This window comes from Leguminivora glycinivorella, chromosome 3 (assembly GCF_023078275.1).
Source record: "Leguminivora glycinivorella isolate SPB_JAAS2020 chromosome 3, LegGlyc_1.1, whole genome shotgun sequence".
Lineage (NCBI taxonomy): Eukaryota > Metazoa > Arthropoda > Insecta > Lepidoptera > Tortricidae > Leguminivora > Leguminivora glycinivorella.
In genome coordinates this window covers 19,594,204-19,616,412 of record NC_062973.1, presented here as the reverse complement: position 1 = coordinate 19,616,412, position 22,209 = coordinate 19,594,204, and the positions used below count along the sequence as shown (strand labels likewise).

Below are 22,209 nucleotides of genomic sequence, written 5' to 3'. Positions count from 1 at the left end.
ATAGAAGGCATACAAAACAGACATCTGGTAACAGATTTGATATTATGACGCTAAAAAACGTTGCAGTTATCTGACTGAATAGAATAAAATAATAGGGAACTTGACTGTACTTAAGATAAAATATTTTATACCATGCACGAAATAAAACACCAGATAAATATAAGAAAAACAAAGATAGAAGTTATTTTTAAATCCAATTTCTATTTAAAAATCAGGTAAAAAAAAATAAAGTAACTGAGTTGACCGTGACGTCACTCAATTCGATTTCATATTAACCGTACTAGCAAGACGTTGAAATTCGTTTTGACAGTTCTTAAAAAGAAGCTGATTTGACTAGGAGGCAAGTAGCCTATTTGTATTATAATTATAGGAGGCGATACATTTATTGTCTTCATCATTTAAACTGCTGAACATTTATTATTATGAACGTAAATTACTGTCTAATTCAATTTTCCCGAGTGTCTCGCCCATATTCTGTATAGATTTACAACGCCAGCGAAATGCGTAAATTTAATTCATTACATTAAGCCTCACATTCATATTCAGAACTGCAAAGTTAAATGCCTACCGACTATGAATTTCGAGCTTTAATGCCTCTAATTTCGTTTCCAAACGTATGTAAAACCCGTTCTAAATTACACAAATTTTATTTTCGAAAATTAACAAGAATTGCAGACCTGAAAAAGTGTCTACGTTATTTACATAATTTGGAGATTTGATTTGCATAATTATGATTTTTAAGATAATGGAAAGAAAAGATTCGTTGATTTTCAGTTTTATAGGTTTGGACGGGTGATTATTAAAAATGTTGCAACGCCGCATTTTAAAATTAATAACCAATGAATTAAGATATGTTTATTATTTAACAGAATATCAGAATAATGACGGAAAAATCGTTGTGGAGATATTAAAAAGGACTGATTAAAAATAAGCCACGACATGTTTGTTATGTTTATTCACCAAACGAATATCGACTGGTTTGCTTCTTTCCTTTATTCAAGGTGTTAATGTCGGGGATGGAACTATAGAAAACTATAGCACTATTTGCTCAGTGTGGCCTATATTTCAAGCAACTAAATAAACATTGCACCCTGTATCTTCACTTCAGGCATTTGGTTTATAGTAGCTTTCAAAATGTCGATGATTATTTTAAAAGCTTTACAAAATCATTGTTAGATTTTGGATTCATATGATTCTGAAAATTCCAATAGCCGAGCTGTTCCATTGAACTTCGTTATTCAATTAATGTATCAACTGCTGCCAATTAACACTACTATTACTCACTCGCTTGTCAATTCACGTCGTTCAGTCATTAGTGCTTGTTGCAGTCACTCAAATCCAATAAATATTTTATTGAAGCCATTTTACTCATAATATTATTTGTGTTTTTTTTGTGTACCTTTTGTTTTTTTCTTATTGGGATATTTCTGCGTTCGTCGAAGGTCGTCTTCTTTCTGAAACACTTTTTTCTAAAACCGATTAAAAATTATGGTAAACGACTATTTCGGGAAAATTTAGACAAGGTTTCAGAGATTAGTGTGTCAAATAATTATGAAATGTAGAATGAAAAGGCTTTTGACATTTAAATAAATGTATTGAAGATATTATGAGAATTAGATAGCAAAGGGAGAAATTGTGCGGCTGTAAATGATAATAAATAACACTAACATATTCGCGTATAGTCTCTTTAGGAGTCAATCGATAAAATCATTACATTATTGACGGGAGACAAGGTATGAGTCAAGTGGTCTCAGACAACCGTATCATTCGATTTCAATAACCTAATAAATACCGTCTGCAATAGTAGTTACTCAATTCACACGGTAGTTGCTAACTCGATAGCGTCGGAACACGGAACGGCAAGAAGCCGAAGTGAGTAACGGGTTGGATAGCATCAGTGTTGTCGGTAATTGCAGTGTAATGTAACGCCCTTACTTCCATTGCGATTCGGAGGCAGATCTAGTAACTGGCCTGTAAGTTAAAAGAGAAATAACTTGCTAATATTTTAAACATTTTACTAGATTAAGGGCATGATGCACTTTTTATTTATATTGAAACTAACTGAAATCGATGACTTATTTCCGTCATATGTCGCGTATTAACGTCAATATTTTGATTAATTGAGGTAAATACTTTGACCTTGGATTTTGTAATACGCTGTCTAGATCTATCTTCTTTTGATGTTTCTTGATTTTTATGGTTTCGAAATTATACTTATTCAATTCATCTTAGTTTTATTCACAACAACTTAAACGCTACCCGCTCCAACCTCGCGCCGAAAGTCATTTCCCTCTAGGATTTATCTAAGTGCCTGCATAAACTCAATGCTTCGTTACGTCTGTCGCTCGCCAAGGGACTGAGGGTCTACCGCGAAACACGTTTCCCGTGTCCCCTCTCTATCGCACTTGTAAATTCACACGTAAGTGTGAGGGTGTAACAACACTAAGAACATGCTTCGTGTTTATGACTGGTTTACTATGTTGGATTTAATCGATTTAGTCTTATTAGGAATCAATGATATATGAGTTCAATGGTTTCCGATTCTGTATCGCCTTCTTATTACTTCAGTTCCTTCTGAAGTAAAGAACAACTTTTGTTTTAACAGCCGAGGATAGTCAGTTTTGTATACTCTTTCAGATTGTATACATGAGCATAATTATTGTGTTCTCGAGGTGCAATCTTTGTTTTATTTCTGCCTCAATTGTGTTAGTCCTATTCTATATACAGATGGAGTGCGAAATGTTTTTCTCACGAACTTGTCATGCTATTTCAGTCTGTCCCAGTACAAAAAGTTCTAAATGTCACCCGAATTAGCGCGACAAATACTAACGTTTCCCAGAAAAATACGATGGAAAACCATGCACTACACTAAACCTATGGGATAATATAACCCTTTTTAGGTGCAGTTATTGGAGAGGAATATATTTTAAATAGTAGGGTTAAACTTTCCACGTCAGACGAATAAATCATTGCTATCAAGCGCAAACACAACCGCGGGCAAAGCTTATTGATTTTACCATAGTAATATATCGAATAAACGTTTACGGTTTTAATGGTGTCGTTAGAATCGTTTGTTTCTAATGGATAAGTCTTGTAGTAAAAAATTGATTGTTGATTGATTAAATATAAATATAGGATGTTTATCTATTCATCTTTTGTAATGAAAGTAAATAATACGTCATACTGAGAATCTTTGAGGACGACCAAAATAGATTTATAAAATATATTTTATGTTCTTTTTAAATATGTTGTCATGTCAGTGATGTGCTATCTTTAAGATAATAAATGTCTTGAAAACTAAAAAAAGGAATTGCAAAAGAACTTCACTAGATTGTTTTAGTTTTTTAGTCATGTAATAAAATTTGTTAAATTTTGATGCTAATTTTATTGTAATCTCGAGCAACAAGCTTCAACAAAAAAATCTAAGCTCTTAAGTTTCGTATCGCAGCTCAGTAAAACATTGCAAGCGTAAGACAAAGTAAGATTGAGTTTCCTACCAACGTAAATAAATTCTAGTCGCTACTCGCATCCTAAACAAACGAGATTTGCTCGTACGTACTTGCAGCTATGGCCCCGTAGGTATAGTTTATTTCTTCGGGAAATTTCATTGGAAACACACGTGCTCTGGATTGCTCCGATTTTTGTAATACTTTCAGCAAAGAGGATTGAGTATATAGAGAATTGCTGTCAAAGTAAAATGTGTAGTCTCAGTGCATGTGTGTCGCCACCGGCTTAAAACTTTAGTAAGTCAGTTAGGTGTGACAATTTGCCTCATATCCTTAACTTGATATTTGTTCAAATTATGAAATATTAATATTAGCGTCATCTAGTCGAGAATCAACCAAAGTTGTAGCGCCATCTAGACAACCATGCATTTCTCTTAATAGTTCCGAGTGTACGTTTTTTTCTTAGACTTTATACTAGTATGTCTATCGATACGGACTGGAGTTATATATTATGTCATTCATTGCTTTCAGGTACGGGCCAATACGAACTTTCATACGTCAGAAAATTTGATTTGGAGTAGATATGTATCATCAGTGTCAAAAATGATCCTAATGTTAGAAGTAACTTTACAAAACTTAACCTTTGATTTTGACACTGATTTTTATTATAACTTAAGTCTAAGTTAAATATAAGTCAAAGTAAAACATACGTCCAAAATTAACTCTACACACGATATGGACCCGCACATCGTGTGTAGAGCTAATTTTGAACGTATGTTAAACTTAGAGTTAGGAAGAAAGTTATAAATGTTATAATACACGTCTGTATGCTCTTTACTATCTTAGTATACTCAGTCAGTCAGCTTTAAACTTACGTCGTAGATGGTAGCACTTAGGGGTATTAGGTATAATATTAAAACGTCGACTTGTATGACCTTTTACCTTAAATGTTGAAGTTCTCACTGCTGTCTCTTCGATATAGAAAAACCAATAATTTTCCGCCTCCACGTTGCTGAAGTAATAACATAATGTAAACACTCACTGTACACGAGGCTTGTCAATCTTTTGGTTAGACATTAATGTTATTTTAATGTCGTCTTACACGCAAAAGGGAAAATTAGATCAAAGATTTGTATTGCTTCATTCCAATCTCACCTAAGGACACAATTCAATTTCAATTCTATCTATAAAGCATCAATCATTTTCAATTCAATTATATGACCCGTACCGCGACAATCATCATTAGCGGCTTTAATTACAGCCGCCGAATTCCGCAAAACCATTTTTGCATGCTCAGCTGCCGCCATTTGCATTTCGCGACGCCAGCCGATGCGACTTGTTTAACTTGTTTTAAATGACAGGGTTTGGCTACTTTTGTTTTAATAGTGACATTCACAGAGTTTTTATGACCATTTCATGTGTCCATCCAGGCGGCCTAGCACAGCTTGTACTCTTGCGCGCGAGACCATACAACACAACTAGGGCGAGTACCACGCATCTACAATTTTTGATCTCGCGCGCAAGAGCGTAAGTTGAGCTAAACCACCAGGTGCAATTTGGGACAGCTGGTATGCTGGTAAATATTACCGTTTACATAATATATGTATATTATATTGGGACAGGCTCTATGACACCATCTCTCAGAGTATAGCAAAATTACTAAGTGTCGGTTGCACCAAACCGTCTGTTACCGAATTTAGCGTTCACATTTTTGTGTATGGGAATTTCTGTAGACTTCTGCTGGCAACTGTGGTTGATGCAACTGGCACTAACGATATTACAATGTGATAGAAACTCTTACTAACGTTTACTTTATGAAAACTGAAGGGTCTCATTAAACTTTGTCAATCCATACTTATTGAAATATCAGCACACTTCACACTTTTCATATAATCACAAAATAGACTAAAGCGGATCTTTTGTTTTTGTTACAGTTGTTTGAGTCCACGGTCGGCCTATTTCTACGAATTTCCCCCGAGTGGTGAGTATTTTATCATATTGAGCTTTTCACTCTCGTAACGTACTCAGCAAGCTTCGTGGCCTAAACATGGTACTCTACTACAAAGCTCTGTATTATATCATGAACCTTTTAAAAAGTCTTTGAAATTGAAAATAAAATCGTACAAACCTTATAAGTGTATATCGTTCCTGATCGTACAAAGTTAGTACTTCTTCTCCTTGATGTTTGACGTAACCATCATCAACAAAGTAAAGAACCCTATAACCGAAAGACAGTCTCCTCTGCAGACAACTGCCTGGGCACCGCCAAGAAGAAGGTGACCACGTTCTCCCGTCTGCTCCGCGGACTCAAGTCTCATAGGAAAGAGAAGCATGGCTCCTGTTCGCCGAAGCACCACAGTCCGAGGCAGATCCTGCCGCCTCAGCGGGTGAGTGATAGTTGGATGGTAGGGGTCATTCTTGACATTTATGCCTATGTCTTAACTCCATCAAACCATAGTAAATGTAGGAAGTTTGACGGAGTTGAATTTGCAGTCCATTTGAGAATGACCCACTTTGCAAACTGGTTGAGACTTGTAGATTCTTGGGGAAAGACGAAAAAAAATTGTACCTTCAAACAGTGACGTAGCTACGATATACATACCTGTAGTTCTATCTCAGATGTAGTTGTACATATTAGGATTTCTCTTGCCAGAATACCTACGTGTTACATACTTTCGGATTATGCCTAAATGACTTTACGAAAAGGCATCTTTGCATTTTACATGTTTGGAAGTGAGCTATGGTGAGAGTAGGCGTGCATGGAGTGATATTAGTAATAAAAAATAAACTATTTCTATAGGATATTATAAGGTACTTACTCGTATTATTTAAGCTAGGTAATGTTAAGAACTTCGCAATGCCAGAATTACCGTTCCTTAATAATATACTAATACTCGTATACAAATAGGTACCTACGGCGTATTTATCTCATTCAATCGGATCGCGTAACTCGTTATCCTGTTCAAGTATTTTCCAATTGAACTCATACGTATTGCACAGAAACACGCTTAGCTTACTACATACTTTGTTGCTACTTCAAATTCAATAGATCATTATAGGTTGTTTCCATTCATAAGATAAATGGGCCTCTTACATGGACTAATGAACAATTTTAACGACCAATCACCTTGTTATATACATACTTATTTTAAATAACATTTAACTTAGCCATACGTTTCGATAATGTTAGTTATTTGTGTCTTACAGTTTGTGCCTAAGTACCTACTTAATCAATGAAATAGGCGCAAATGTTTTTATACCTAAGTAGTAAGGCAAAAATTAGTGCAAGAGAAACATTTCTTGGAAATCTTAATGTTGTTTATCTTTCCCGAACGAAAATAAAATATGTTTGTCTTATATGACATGACCTTTACCGTACGCTGTGTCTTCGAAAGATGTAACATATAATATAGACTATGACATACTTACAGGTAATATGTATGTAGGTTTAGCAGTGCGATTTAGGCATCAATTGGTTTAGATAGTAACAAAATATGCGTTTAAAAAAGAATACATACAAACATACATACAACATACATACAATTACGCCTGTTTCCCATAAAGGGGTAGGCAGACCACATGAAACTGCTAAAGTTACAGTGCCACTCTTGGCAAATAAGGGGTTGAAAGAAAACGAAACTGTAACATTGCAGTGACCAGCCTCTTGCCTACGCCACAATTTACCCCACATCCCACAGTCGCCTTCTACGACACCCACGGGAAGAAAGGGGGTGGTGAAATTCTTAACCCGTCACCACACGGGACAAAGAATACAGCTTTAGGAATTCCATTGAGAATCCCCTTTCATTACGCGTATGTCTGTCTAGGTAACTTAAACCTACTTTTAGTCATGTCCTCGACATTTAAAACGAGGGTTAGGACTTTTTTTTTTAAATCCAGCCAGGTACAGATGTCGACATGCATTATCCATTTTCCACCTGAGCCCGCGCTTACCGAAAAAAACGTGAATTTAGACACTCATTACCAGCCGGCCTCCAGACATGTGCCGTCTTTTCCCCCCATTTTCACATAGTGTACACCCCCATCCGTATTGTGTGCATCCGGCTCGACGCCGGTCGCCCTTTGACATGTACTGCCAGCAATTAGTATGACGCACGGCTAGTCCGGACGAGACCTTTAAAACGGATGGGAATAATTCGGGAAATTTTCGGCTAGGATCTCACTTGAAGTAGTGCCATTATTTCGAATCAATAAAATGTATAGTTACTTATTTGTATGCTGGACTGTTTTTTGATAAATAATTAGGTAATCATCTTGAAATTTAGCACGATTGTACTGAAAACAAACGTTTAAGGAGGACGTCGTACCGATAATCTGCCTTTTTCTTCTTGTTCTCCACATCATATTTCTGCTGTAAGCTGTCCTCATTAATCTTTGCTATATGTATTTACACTTCGGTTCTGTATCACACCGGTGTTTGTAGCAAGCTCTTTTCTAGTTACGTAACTAGGTAAATGATCCTCAGGTCTTCTCATTACGTCTTTATACCCCCTACACGGGTTTCAATCATTTCTTTACATACTGACTATCAAGGTCATATTTTTGAAAGCTTGTTCAACTAAAACTAAGTTCATAATACACTAAGTAACTACTATGTTGTTCTTCTTTAGTGAATTACTCTGTCTCAATATTTATATAGGTAAAAAATACTAATTCACAACTCTTGAAACTACGGAGTGATTTGTGAAATATAGGAAATCATTAGTTTAACGTAACTCCAGTGTACGGGTCCGCACCGGAACAAGCCCGGCGCTCGAAGCTCGTGTGAATGTAATGCGTGCTTAAATAATGCACGCCAGTGTATTTTTTGTCGCGGCAAATATGAGCGATACTGAGGTTGCGCTAAAAGTGTAGTTTTAATCGCGAAATATAAGTTGATGCGCTTTCTTTTGTTTGCAAATGAACACGCAGATACGCTGCTTTTTATTTTGATTTTGTAGATACGTTTAGTGATGAATCTTTCAACAGTACAAAAATTTAAATGCTAAATATGGACTTTCTATATATACTGAAAGCAGACTCTAAAAACACCTCAAGTCACAGTTGGACTAAGAAGGGACTATATATCTTTTATGTCTGCTGCATTAAATAAAAAATAAAAAAAATATGTTTTTGTAAGGACAAAACAGCATTCCTACATCCGTCCTTCTAAAAATCCTTACATCAGTTAATCCTTCCAAAAAACATCTAATCGAACTTGAAATGCCAGAGAGCAGATTCCAAAGAAATTCACTAAAATCCATAACCCTTTTTCTTGGCTTTGCCGGTGCTAAACAGAAATGTCAAGAAAAACCCCGAAACAAAGTATCTAAGCACAAAAAATTATAACATCAACTTCAAAACTCTCTCTCTCTTCTCAGTCGTTCCCTCATGGCTGAGGATCGTGACCAACAGTGATTTCTCTCCACTTGACGCGGTCTAGGGCCATATGGACTGCCATCTGCATGGAACCACAAGCTTTCTTCACGGTCTCAGCCCACCTTAGCGGTATTCCACCCCTGGAGCGTCGGCCTTCGACTTTGCCGAGGATAATGTTCCTTTCGAGAGTGTGCTGTTTAGAACGCATGATATGCCCGAAGAACCTGAGTATTCTCTCCTGACAAATAGTTGAGAGCCGCTTGGTGATATTCAGTTCTCGCAGTATTGACTCGTTAGTTCTAAAAGCAGTCCATGGGATCCTGAGCATCCGTCTCCGACACCACATCTCAAAAGCATCAATCTTTTTCCTGTCAACTTCAAAAAAACAGCCCTGAATCAAAGCCGCTACCAATGCGAACAGGGCTAATCCGTAAAGAAAGCTCCCAAAAACCCATAACTCTTTTTTCTGCTGAAGTTAAATAATAAACGCCTAGCGCAAACCCAAAACAAAGTATCAAGTGCAACAAAAAACTGTCACATCAACAACTTCAAAAAACTTCCCTAATCAGAGCCGGTCACTGCCAATGCGAACAGGGCTAATCCTAAGTGCAACGCGCGATAAGGATTAGGGCTGCCCTAATGGCTCCAGCCCCTTGTACAAACCATAACTCAACCCTGCCTTGGCTCAACCGACTTAGCTTTGGCAGACGTCATTTCTCAAAAGGCATGCGGTGACGTGGCTCGAGATTACAGATTCCGCTACTAGACGGAGCGATACACAGTTCATGTCCGCAAAATTGATAAATTATCCACCTATGTTAAAAATACAAAATAGAAGCTTAAATTAAACAATACCCAATAGTATACCCAAGGGGGATTATCGCTAAAAGCCTGAGCGGAGATAACAGTAACAAAAACAACAAACAAGAAAGAATCACACTAGGTGGAGCTTAATTAAGTACTTACATAACTGCTTTTCAGTTGCGGGCATTTCATTTAACCATTTGAGGCTCATTTTATGATAGCCTTTAAACCATTGTGAGCGGAAGTCATTCATAATTTTATTGCAGCTACGGTATAGAATAGTATTGACGTCTGTTTACGATAGAAAGTGTCATAAAGAAACTTCCGCTGTTGTAGAAAATTACAAATGCTATAATGAGTTTTGGGGCTGCGAAATTGCATGGCAAAATTATGAATGAATTCATTGATGAGTTCGCCATGCACTTTTGCAACTCACTGTACATATGGGCCGGGCCGTTAAAGGTGCTTGAGTAGATCAATTAGTATCGTGTCCAGACAAAATATTGCGATTTCTCGTTTGTCACAAGTACGCTTTGAGATAGAGATAGAAGCAAAGCTTGATGAAAGCTTATGGATAGAGACAAGTAGGACCTTTGACTAGACTTTGATATAAACGTGGAAATATAGGAGCCAACAACTGTCCAACGTCCTTTACTGTACTTCACGACCGAAAGAACGCATGGTTGTATAAAAGAAACCACCATTCGTTCTAGTCATGAATGAATGACTGAATTTATTTTCGGAATACAGGGATACAGGGACTACCTACGGGGAACTATTTCCAATGCAGACTCTATCGGAGGCGGTTCATGTCAGAGATTAATAAATATATCGCGGACGTGGAAAAATGTAGCACTTAATTCGGCAGAGATGAGTTGCGTGACTTAGAATCGCTTGGTTTGAGCCTGATATTTGCTGAATATGTTTAAGAGCGTGTGTGAATATGTTATATAATCTACATAGTATATACTCTTGTCGATCAAAATATGTGACGTCGCTTAAGATTTTCTTTTTTCCGATTTAAAAGTCATCGTTTCATTTGTGTTTGACATCTGCAGTATTAATATGTTGTGATAAGTGTTATTTACTTGCACAATCTGTGTTATCGAAACCGCTGGAGAGTTAGCTTGACCTAACTATGAAGTCTGAACGTGATTGAAATATTTAGCATTCTTAAATTCAAATAGGCTGAAAGTAGTTTTTTGTTCAAACTGGCAACCCGGCAACCTTCAAATCAAGGGTGAAGGCATCTTCTGAGCGAGCTCACTACATTGTAGGCCATGTCGTTGCCTTTGGCTAGTCTTTGGTCAAGAGTAAGCCCATTTATAAAAAAAATGAATTTTAATTGCCTGCAATTGAATTACACTACTTACATAATTTTTAAAAGTGCTTGTTATACTGCATACTGTTTATGGCGTCCACATAATGACATTATTGTTAGAAAAGTAATGATGGGAGCTAAATTACATTACAACGCGTAATCGCTTTACGATTCCGTATCAATTATATCGTTTATTTTGATTACTCAGCAGAATATACTTGCGCTAGAACAATAGAAAAAATGTATCCGGCAATTTCGTAATTTAATTTACGAAATATCGGTGTAAGTTCTGGTACCTCCTCTGAGGATCGGACAGTTTCTAAAGAATTTTTAGTTTTAAGTTCAAGTTTCTCAAGTCTCAAACTTGAAACCTTTTATAACACTGGTTCAATCGCTTTTAACCAACTTAAGCTTACATTTTATCTAAAGCGTGTGATTCTTGAAGATTTGGATCACTAGGGATATTTCCTTTTAGACTTAACCTCGGATGTCAATGTCGCTACCAGTCGAATTACACCAGCATTACTCCAGCAGTATTGCTGCGCAACATTACTTCCGACTTACAAACACCGCAAATGTAAAACTTAAGTTTTGCATTTAAAATGTCGTTTATAGAACTTGTAATCTATAACCGATAAACATCGTCAATACTGTCAACAATCCTTAATGGCGTCATTATTACTGATAGTGTATTCCGAAATACGGTATTCCTTAAGGCCTTAGGAATTTACAGATACACTGTCCCTCTGAATAAATGATAGTCCAACTCCGGTTATCCGTCTTAATTTAATGCTACATTAAACTCACACGTACATTCGAACTACCGCTGTGGAAATTTATTACTAACATTATGTATGTGTCGTTTTCTGGGAAAAGGTACCGGTTTTAAGAAGATCTTTAAGCTAGTGAAGGTGCCATTCCATTTAGACTACGCTGCTGCTTTACTGACGAAAATGTCAAAATCGAAATTGCTGTCCGGAGTTTTGACAATTGTAGCAGTAACGCGGACGACTGTCATGTCGCGTTGGAATACTCCTGCAGCACAGTATAATAAAGAATAATATCGTATAGTTATACGCAGGCTGAATCTGAAAGGATGCAAAATAGTCCCGAATATTGACAAACAATGATATCGATTAAATTAACAGAAAATAAAAAGAATGTCACATAGGTGAGGCATAGTACGAATAACTATATATATTACTTATACTATATTACTTAGTTTAAGTAATAAAATAACTTGTAAATGCAAATTGGTCTAAACTAGGTTAAACAGCGTTTTGATAGCCGAGATAAAACAATGACTTAATAATTTTATTGTTCTTTTACTGCCACGACGAAGCTGTAGACTTGAATGCAATGTTGGCACCCTGCCGTAGCGTATCCTTACTAACATTATTGCACCACTACTATACGTTATGCTCCTGTCACAGGAAACTCATCCAATAGATGAAGCATTTGAAAAACCTTGGAAATTAGCTAATATCACTATTTTAGTATGATCATTGCTATCTTCACTTTACCGATAACAGAGTCGATAGGTACAATCAAAGGATTCAATACAGTTCGCTTTGTTGAAACTACAACAAAAATATGAGAAGTATGCGATTCAAAATTAGTGCACTTTGCACATGAATCGCACGAGTCATAGGTAACTACTTAATATTATTTTACTATCAGTTTAATACCATTATGATATTGTGACATACAGTGAGTTTTGTCAGTGGCGCCTTTGTTTACCACGTGAATCCTATTCTATAAAGCTAAAGCTACAAGTTACAATTTTACAAGTTCAAACAGACAACCTTATTCGTTCAAACACACCATTCATAATATTTCACTTACAAGCTTGGTAAGACCTGAAGTATAAAAATAATGTAGACAAGTGGAAATGTGAATTATTCCATTTATGAACTGTGTGTCATTGACATACAACTAACTGATTATGCTCGGTGATACAACTACCTTTGTTGTAGGTTGTTGTAGATTAAAGACGAGGAACCGCAAATGTTCGTGTGTTTTTAAAATGCGAACTCTATAATAGGTAGTCTGCGTTTTGCTGACTCGAAATATCGGCTATAAAATGTTATTGCCAGAGACTATAGTAGCTTTTGGTGGGTTTGGTAGCATTATGTCGATCATAAATATTTACATGTATCGATAAGATTACCTTGCATGTTGCATTGCTAGTTAAATTGGAACAGATGTAGAACTTTAGACAAGCGTTTTACTATCTTTGATAATATTGATGCATGGTTTTGTAACATTTTTAATGTAATAAACAATGTACTTTATGTAGTTAAGGTATTTTGTAGGTTTGGACATGCAACTTCTATTATGGAACCAACCTAAAATTCTGTAAAAAACGACACTACCTTACCTAAAGATATATATTTTGACTGGTTAGATGTAGATTATGAGAAGACGAACCTTAATTTTACGTTTTCGAGTCTGGCATCTACATCTACTAATACATTGCTCAGTAGGTAATATGTTCACTGGCAAAAGTTTACGTTTGAATTTCTCAGTATCCTTAGTGTTTGTCTGTTTATCCTTGGAATACTTTTATTACATTAGGTATTATAAAAACTGGTCTGAAAAGTATTTTCGCAGCTCGTTCATCATAATACGCCTACAGTCCTCCCAACATTTTCAACTTACATTGTATTTTCGAAGTATTATGTTATGTGGGATCTCTTGGGAGTCTAGGTCTTAGTTTAACCTCACTTTTGCTTCTATTTCTTTTAATATTACAGACAGTAAATAAATTGTTTTTATTTACATCTCTTCAACAGTTATTTTTGTGTGTTCGCATGAGTTATGGATAATAAAAGTAGTATAAAGGGGAGAATTTTATAAAAAGTAACACGAGTCACGAAAAGGGGAATATTTTACAAAGAATGAAAATGTGAACCGATAAAGAAGCCTGAAACATAGTTGATGTCAATTTGTAGAGCGATACTAATTGAAATGTAGGAGGCACGCGAAATAACAATTAGGGAATGAAAGATCGTTATGATAAACCTGATACAACTAAACGGTTTTATTTAATAAACGAATAAAAATGTATTTTGTTATCTATTACCAAATTAAGAATTCTTAATTAATAATTTCACATAGAACCAATACAAAGACTGTTATACCAAAATTTTGGCATCAAAACTTCAATGGGCGCTCGTAACACTAGAATAGGTACCTCGCGTGACCCTCGTACATCCATACTAATATTATAAATGGGAAAGTGTGTGTGTCTGTTTGTTTGTCCGTCCTTCACGGCAAAACGGAGCGACGAATTGTCGTGATTTTTAATTGGAGATAGTTGAAGGGATGGAGAGTGACATAGGCTACTTTTTGTCAATGTCTAACGCGAGCGAAGTCGCGGACAAAAGATAGTTTTATATATATTTTAATGTACCTCCTAGCAAAAATTTCAGTCACTCCAACAGGCAAAATTGTAACGATGTCGATCGATTTTCCGCATTCAAAGAAGCCTTAACGGAAAATGATTTTTTAAATTTAGAGTGTGTGATTTTGATAAGGCGGCAATAAATTCAAAAAGGTTCGAATTTAGGCCCCGTAGGGTTGTCACATTATAGGCCCATTGTCGGCTATTCGCATTATTCCCTTATCAAGCTGGATGTTAATGGGCGAGCTTTGTGCCCTCTATGATAAATTGATTCGTCCATACATAGCCTCATTGTGATGTAGATATTCTTAGCTTAAGTGTGGATGATAAATTATGTGTTTTTGTCTGTTCTAGTGTATTTGGGTGTAGTTTTGCGCCTAGTTAGTGAATCTTAGTTCCATCGCCACCCCTTTCCAATGTATACTTAGTTAAAAAATCAATTGTTTTCTGATTCATTATTGAAGATAATGAGTTTTTAGGTACTGTAGTGTGAACAGCCATCTCCACAGCACTCGGTAGATCTGGAGTCTGATGTCTGATCAAATTCGCTTTGACTTGATTATACCTACTATACTAAAAGGCATAACTTCTGAAAGTAAAAAGAAGTACATTAAGATGCTAAGACTGGTCGATATATTTTGACGTTTATTCAATGATTGAACTCGGTTATTAGGTCAAATGGCTCCATCAACTGTCACAAAGACAATCATTCGACGCGAGAGGTACATAATATTCCGTACCATCTAATTGAGTACTAATGATTCTATTGTTTTATCTGGTTATTAATTGCAGAGAATGAGTGATATTTTAATACTTAAAGTACAGCCATTGTTAGAAAACACTCCATATAGGATAATGACATGACAGTTAGTAAAACATCATTCGGGTATTTTCATTTTGTTACAAATTAGGATGTCTTAATGTCTTCGTTTATACATTTCCTTTGGAGATTATAGTATGTATTTACTCTTAGAAATGCCATACATTTATAACAATTCAGTAGAGCAAAAACTATAAAATAAAGTTGTTTAACCCTATTCTTACTAGATTGTAGGCTTTCTAAATAAAAACTGATACCGAAAATCAGGGACGCATACTGAAACTTCATTACATAATTTATAAATGTAAAAGCTTTCTCGATAAGGCTTTCGGTCAAAGTAATTTATCATACGACCGTGATTTGTAAAAAAGTTTCATCCTCTCGAGAACTTTCCAGTGTATTAGAGGATCCTGTTTAAGAAAAATGACTAGTCAAGGACGTGATAAATGATCATTTTTATAGTCTTCTTCAGTTTTAATGTTGATTTTATTATGAGGAATTTTCTTATATTCATTGACCTAAATGAGACAGTGATTCTTTTATTTTAACTTTGTCGCAGTATAAATTGTAACATGTTGTCTTTATGTCAATGAGTCAAATCTAAAGAATACAGATGTACAATTGTTACTTTTTCATTATATTCGCTAATACCTATTTGACTTCTAAGTAATTTCACATAGAAAGAAGAGTTTCAGATACCTAGAAGTAGGATTTAGATAAAAACAAGCTTTTCAAGGTTGTGATTCTGTCGTCTATAATCCATTCACAAATTAGAAAGAGTTCTCCCGAAATATTTCTACGCGGCATATGTTTCCAAAAATAAAACCTGGTCAAACATTACGCAGAATTTATTACCTAAAATAGAAGCTGAACACCTTTTCAGCTTTTCAATGTTGTGTTTAAGTTGACTGTCCATTCGCAAATTTATGCAGCATTTGTCTTCCAAGATGCTCCCCGATTCCTTTTTCAGCATCTAACCCATTTCCCCAGGTGGACACCCCGGACAGCGTTCTGCAAAGCGGCTTGGGCCTGGGCCCGGGGCCGGACACGGCCCTGCGCTCCATGGTAGACCCGAGAGACTATGATCGCCTCCGCTTCTTTCAAATGAACGCCCAACCCAACACCTTTGAAGAGACTATACATAGGGTGAGCGCATAGGCTTCTCCTGCTTACGGATTTTGACAGACATTGAAAAAGAAGAGCTGAACAACAATGTGGCCAGTTTTGGACATAAATGTCGTTTAATGGCCGTACCGTGAACCCAAAATGTGGTTTTGAATACGTACAAAACGGTAATAACTTTGGTACGTCAAATAACTTGTAAAATATTTGGAGGTCCTTTGTCTGTTAAAATCTCGTAGGAGGAAAAAGCTGTAGTCTGTTATCCTCTGAGTGGCAAATAATTTGTGTGTAGTTTATTGTATTCCCTTCTTCATTTTTCTTTTTAGCGTTTTTATTTTATCGCTAAAGAATTTACATAAATATTGCAAATAAGTGTTTATTTAATATGTGTCTAATTTAGTTTAGACCCTGTTCCTCGATTTCTTTAAATTTTAATATTGCTGCTAGCATTTTTCTTGATATCCCAAAATTTTGTAAATAAATAAAAATATCTACTTATACTATTAACTAATTCGTGTACCTATGTTTCTATATTCTATTGTCATTATTTGCCAACGGAGAGTTAACAGGCTTTCAAAATTCAAAATTCTCAACAATGCATTTTTGGACACATCTTTATCCGGCATGCCTAAAAGAATTGGAGGTGGATCATTTCATTATTTTTGTTCTCTCGCATTGTCCCATGGGTTTCGTAAAAATAAATTAAGGATAACAGTCTTCAGTAGTACTAGAAAAACGAGCATGTTTTCGTACAAGAAAAATGTGTTTAGAACATTTTTTTTGTCACTAAATTGTCATACTTTATTATGATTGTTTTTTAAGAGCACGCACAAGTTTTGCACCTAATTTTTAAGTTGCACTTTTTATTCATAGTTCTCTCACAGCATGAGTGCATGAAGCATTTGTCAAAAATTCACTATTTTTTATAATTTAAAGGATTTTGGCATTTTGTTTTGCACCCACACCATTGAACTGTTTAACTTTACCACTAGAATAATTATGTCAATAAATTGTGTATGTCTATTTGCAGCTATTTTAAATATTATATGAAATCATCAACGTACATACACACTTCACATACATAATGTGTATTATTTTTCTATTGTGATCGAAAGCCAAATAAAACGTCTAATAATCATTCGTCAAGGATATCAAAAGGAGCCTACTTTTTATGCATTTAATGAACTCTCTATCCTTTGTTACAGTTAAAAGTTCAGGAAGCAATGAAGAAAAAAGACAAGTTAGCGAGAGAACAGGAAGAGGTAATTTCCGTCACTTTTATGTCAAGCTAATTTAGACAACATGCACTCAGTATTCACGTAGTTGTTACTTTTTTCACTGTTACTACCAACTCAACATTAACATTACTCTTATCAATCATATCATCAACTATTTCACTTTTTTAGATAGCACAAAGTATAATATCGAATTTAAAAATGCAAAACATATGTCTCATCCTCTGAATTCGTACAAAAGTAATCCGTACTGCCAACATAACCAAGTCAGTAAGTACTCGTCGTATGAAATATAGCCCTCCTACTGTTTGCACTAGCATTACACGGAAAGGCCGTTACCATCCCAACTTCGCACACACCCAAAACATAATCTGATGTGAGAGTCGCAGTAACGTGTAATCTTCGAGTGTCTCGAACATTCGACGCGCGAGCCGAACCACGGGCTAATCGTGCCCTAATCTCAAGCTAAGCCTATTAGAGGCAGTTGTATCGCTTCCCTTCGAAACTTCGGAAGCCCTTGCTCAGCACATTTACAACTCTCGTAAAACTATGAGACCCTGGGTTCGAATATCGAACATTGGAATTTTACTGCGCTATAAACTGTTGCCGCATTTTGGGTACATGGTACGGCGATTGCTATGACGTCGGTTATTAATTCTTTTATTGGACTGGAAGTCGATATTTCCATACAAATTGAATTGTACACGATTGGTTATTGATCGTATTTTGTTTTGTTAATGTATCAGTTATTTTTAGACATATAGGTACCTACTTTTGTTGTAGTTTTGGTGCTACTTAGCTGCGTAATTATTAGGGTGGAGCGAAAAAACACTTTTTTGGAATTAGCAAACCTAATAGTTATCAATCAATGCCCCTTAGTCTATGAAGCCTTTGTGCAAATTTTCAGCTTTTTAAATCAACATCTTCTGCCTCCGCATTAGAGTTGAAAATTTGAAAATCTCATAGAAACCTAAAAATTCAACTTTTAGATAAAAAAAAAATTTTCGGCAGTATTATGTTTAGTATATGTTATTGATACATATCATTATGAAAAACTACAAAAAGTTGCGAAAATAGTGTCAAGAATCGCCAAAGTTTGTCTAGTTTCAGTACATTCGCCAAAATAGTCGCTAAAATACTGAAAATTGGCGATTTTTAACGCTATTTTCGCAATTTTTGGTAGTTTCTTGTAATAATATGTATCAATAATGTATACTGAACATAATACTGCCGAAAAACATTTTTTATCTAAAAGTTGAATTTTCAGGTTTGTATGAGATTTTCAAAATTTTAAACCTAATGCGGAGGCAGAAGATGTTGATTTAAAAAGCTGAAAATTTGCACAAAGGCTTCATAGACTAAGGGGCATTGATTGATAACTATTAGGTTTGCTAATTCCAGAAAAGTGTTTTTTCGCTCCACCCTAGTAATTATACTTTAAAAAATGTAAATCTTCTTTTTGTTTATGAATTTATTTCTTTGAATATAGCTGTCTATCGACGAATTTTTTCTATAGACAGAACATAATTTGTAAAGGCACATTGGAAAGTTTCTCGTCATTTATCACCTGTAAGCCTCGTTATACATGACTTTCAGTTTTAGTAAAGTCACTTACAAAATTCTTGAATTATGGCGCAAAAAAGCTTATTTTCTTTTTGAAAGTCTTTAATGGTTGATGTTGGAACTTTTTAAATTTGCCTTGTTAAAAATAACCAAGGGTTTTTTTTGAGAAATAATAAATGTATGTGTTTTGTTGCAGATTTTAAGGGATATTAGACATGGACTGATGAACATGGGACGGGATGGTGTGCGAGGCCCTTTTGGAGGTATGTTACATGTGTTATCAGGTTATACCGTAAATTCATTGCATACTTCTAAAACGTAAATACTATATATTATGTACCTACATGTAAACAGTAAATGTCTGTACTTCAGCACATGTTCACTAAAAATCATATTCTGCTAAAGTATAGATACATATATATGTATATAGATATAAAAGTACATAAATATAGATCCTGAACCATTGTAATAAAAAATTCAATTAATTACTGCTGATAAATTAAAAACGAAGGTTCAATTTCGAATTAGTTCATGCTCATTCAAAATAATATCTTGGTTTGCACATTGTTACATAATAATATGTAAATATTCAATGAAGTTTAAATAATTGAGAGAAACTTTTTTTTTTTCTAAATTTACTCGCATGTTGCTTGCACGATTTTCGATTTTGTACCTAATTAAGTTTTGTTATTCAGTATATCAGCGGAACGCTTATTTTTGATAAGTTACAAATGTACTATCAGCTGCAAAAGTGGATGGCGAATCCATGCACTTTTGCAGCTGATAGTACCTCTTTCAATATTGTACTGTGTGCTTTTCTTGTGCATCGTCCATCGATCATCATTGTCACGTTCCTTTTGATGGGACAAAATATCATGTTCAATCCACAAAACAAAGTGCCATATAAAAGGCTAACAAATGACGTCTAACGCCCCGTATCAAGAGCGGCAGTTGTTAAACTCACCTTCATCCATCAGACATTTAATTTGCGTTAAATAAAAATCTACATGCATGAGTTTTAAAAATATTTTGCATCAAACCACGCACGGCTTTCCGATGTTCGTACACAGCTTTGAGAGCAGTGTTGTCAGTGATACCGCCACTTTGCGCCACCGGATTACGGATGGTCATTTTACGGTAAATTTTTTCGCAAATTATGTTCGCACGTTTTTTTATTTGCGCTAATGAAGGCTGCTACGCTGAAATAGTCTAATGACGAGCTCGTTTACAGACGACACGTATATGTACGACGACGAGGCGCGAGGCCTGTCCGGGCGAGGGCACTGGTATGACGAGCCGCCGTACGAGAGCGACCCCGAAGACTTTCTCATGGGCGGAGGAGCCCCGGCCGCCTCCTTTCAAAATGGCCGCGTGTGCTTCACTCTCAACCTCCGCAATGAGCCGAGAGGTGAAGGAGTGATATCTCTCAGAAGCGCCGGGGACATAAGCCTAGCGAGAGCCCCTCGGCGGGGATTAATAATTCCGCAGAGCGGACCCTATCCGACAACCGTGATCCCGTTACGAACAGCAAGGGACCGCGAGAGCGGGGATTACGCCGCGTCCGACATACAGTCTATAGGCTCGAGGCTGTCTGGAATATCGCTAGACTCCACGAGGTCGGAGAGGGATTCAAGGAGAGGCTACCGGCAAATGTCAGGATACCGGATAGGCGACCCACTGTCGCCCGCTTCTTCGGATTACGAAGATCAAGAAAGCGAAACTGATTCGCAACATATAGCAACAGTGCACCAGGTATATAATAAGTCATCTTTTCCGCGCTTAGTTATAAATATAAAATTGGTATACTATTTAGAAATGAATTGGCATTAAAAAATAATAAATTTGCTGAGCAATCGCATCTCGCTTTTGACTTGCAAGCCCTTCTTCCACTTAGTATTTTTTATTAATTTCAGTCGGCTGAAGAGTGCGAAGGGGTGTCCAACCTCGCAGGAAAAGTGCGGGGGCTTAGGCAAGATGTACAAAGAAAGATATCAAGATTACGACAAGAGACGGGACCGGAAGGCTCCGACCGGCGGACGAGCGCCGACCAAGCGTTCCCTTGTTCTAATAGTTCGTTCGAAAGTCTTCCCAGCGGATCTGGCAGTAGTGAGTGGATTTATTGAGTTTTTGTCTGTGTTAATATAAATGTTTTTTGTAAATAAGTTTGTCTTTCCTTTCTTTGTACCAATAACTCCCCACATATTACTTACAGATAATGGTCTTGTAATAGGTAGTCAAATTTTATTACCAAGTCCTGTATAATCGTTACTAATCGCACTAACCTGTTTAACATTATCCTACCTATTCACAGTCTGACATAGATGTACCTCCAGGTATTTCTAATTTCAAAGTCGTGGTAATAAAAGGATCGTAAAACCTAGATGCCTAAGTCTAAACTATTTATGTCCAGGCACACAAGCATTGGTTCGAGCCGGTAGTAATCACTCATCTCTCTCGGCAGAAGAAAATATAGAATTAAGTCCAGCCGGGCGGAGCTTACTTGCGCCGCAAATGCTGTGCCGGGCGCGCGCGCTCGTCGATTTCGTGCCCAATATTTACGACAAAGATGCTTTGAGATACAAGGTAAGATTGCATGCAAATTGCACAGCCAATTAACTGCAGCATACCGCTGAGCAACTTTAATAAACTCGAATCATTATTTGTTGACAGAAAGGGGACATCATCGAAGTAATCAACATGAACGCATCTGGGATCTGGCGAGGCGTTTTAAATAACAAAGTTGGAAACTTCAAATTCGCAAACGTTGAAGTGCTATCTGATAGAGAAACGATGCGGTCGAGATCGTCGAAATGGTGCAAGAGTCGGGAGAGGCTTTGGGAAACGCGACCGAGAACGGTGGAAGAATTGTTGAGGAGAATAGACTTACCGGAATACACAGTGGCCTTTGCTAGAAATGGATACGAAGATATAGAGCTATTTAAAGAAATCGAACCATCCGATCTTGACTACTTAGGAATAATGACCCCTGAGCACCGCACTCGCATTCTTGCCGCTGTACAACTGCTGCACCAACTCGAATGTAAGTTTACAGTAAATCTTCATGACTATGAGTCGTCGTGTGATTACATTAATGACGTTCAGTGATAAAGGAT

The 22,209-nt window shown here is 36.3% G+C and overlaps 1 protein-coding gene across 7 annotated transcripts in view; it reads left to right on the top strand.

Annotated features, from left to right (window-relative positions):
• Nucleotides 1-22,209, top strand: part of LOC125224894 — a 206,470-nt gene that overhangs the window by 182,161 nt on the left and 2,100 nt on the right. For 2 of the 7 annotated variants that reach the window (XM_048128396.1, XM_048128394.1), the window contains exons 4-12: nucleotides 5,381-5,427; nucleotides 5,682-5,833; nucleotides 16,167-16,322; nucleotides 17,504-17,560; nucleotides 19,293-19,359; nucleotides 20,328-20,848; nucleotides 21,010-21,202; nucleotides 21,507-21,679; nucleotides 21,767-22,136. In XM_048128396.1, coding sequence (XP_047984353.1) covers nucleotides 5,381-5,427; nucleotides 5,682-5,833; nucleotides 16,167-16,322; nucleotides 17,504-17,560; nucleotides 19,293-19,359; nucleotides 20,328-20,848; nucleotides 21,010-21,202; nucleotides 21,507-21,679; nucleotides 21,767-22,136 — 1,736 coding nt within the window. The remainder of the gene's footprint in view (nucleotides 1-5,380; nucleotides 5,428-5,681; nucleotides 5,834-16,166; nucleotides 16,323-17,503; nucleotides 17,561-19,292; nucleotides 19,360-20,327; nucleotides 20,849-21,009; nucleotides 21,203-21,506; nucleotides 21,680-21,766; nucleotides 22,137-22,209) is intronic. The other 5 variants (XM_048128395.1, XM_048128398.1, XM_048128399.1 and 2 more) reach the window with 5 other exon arrangements.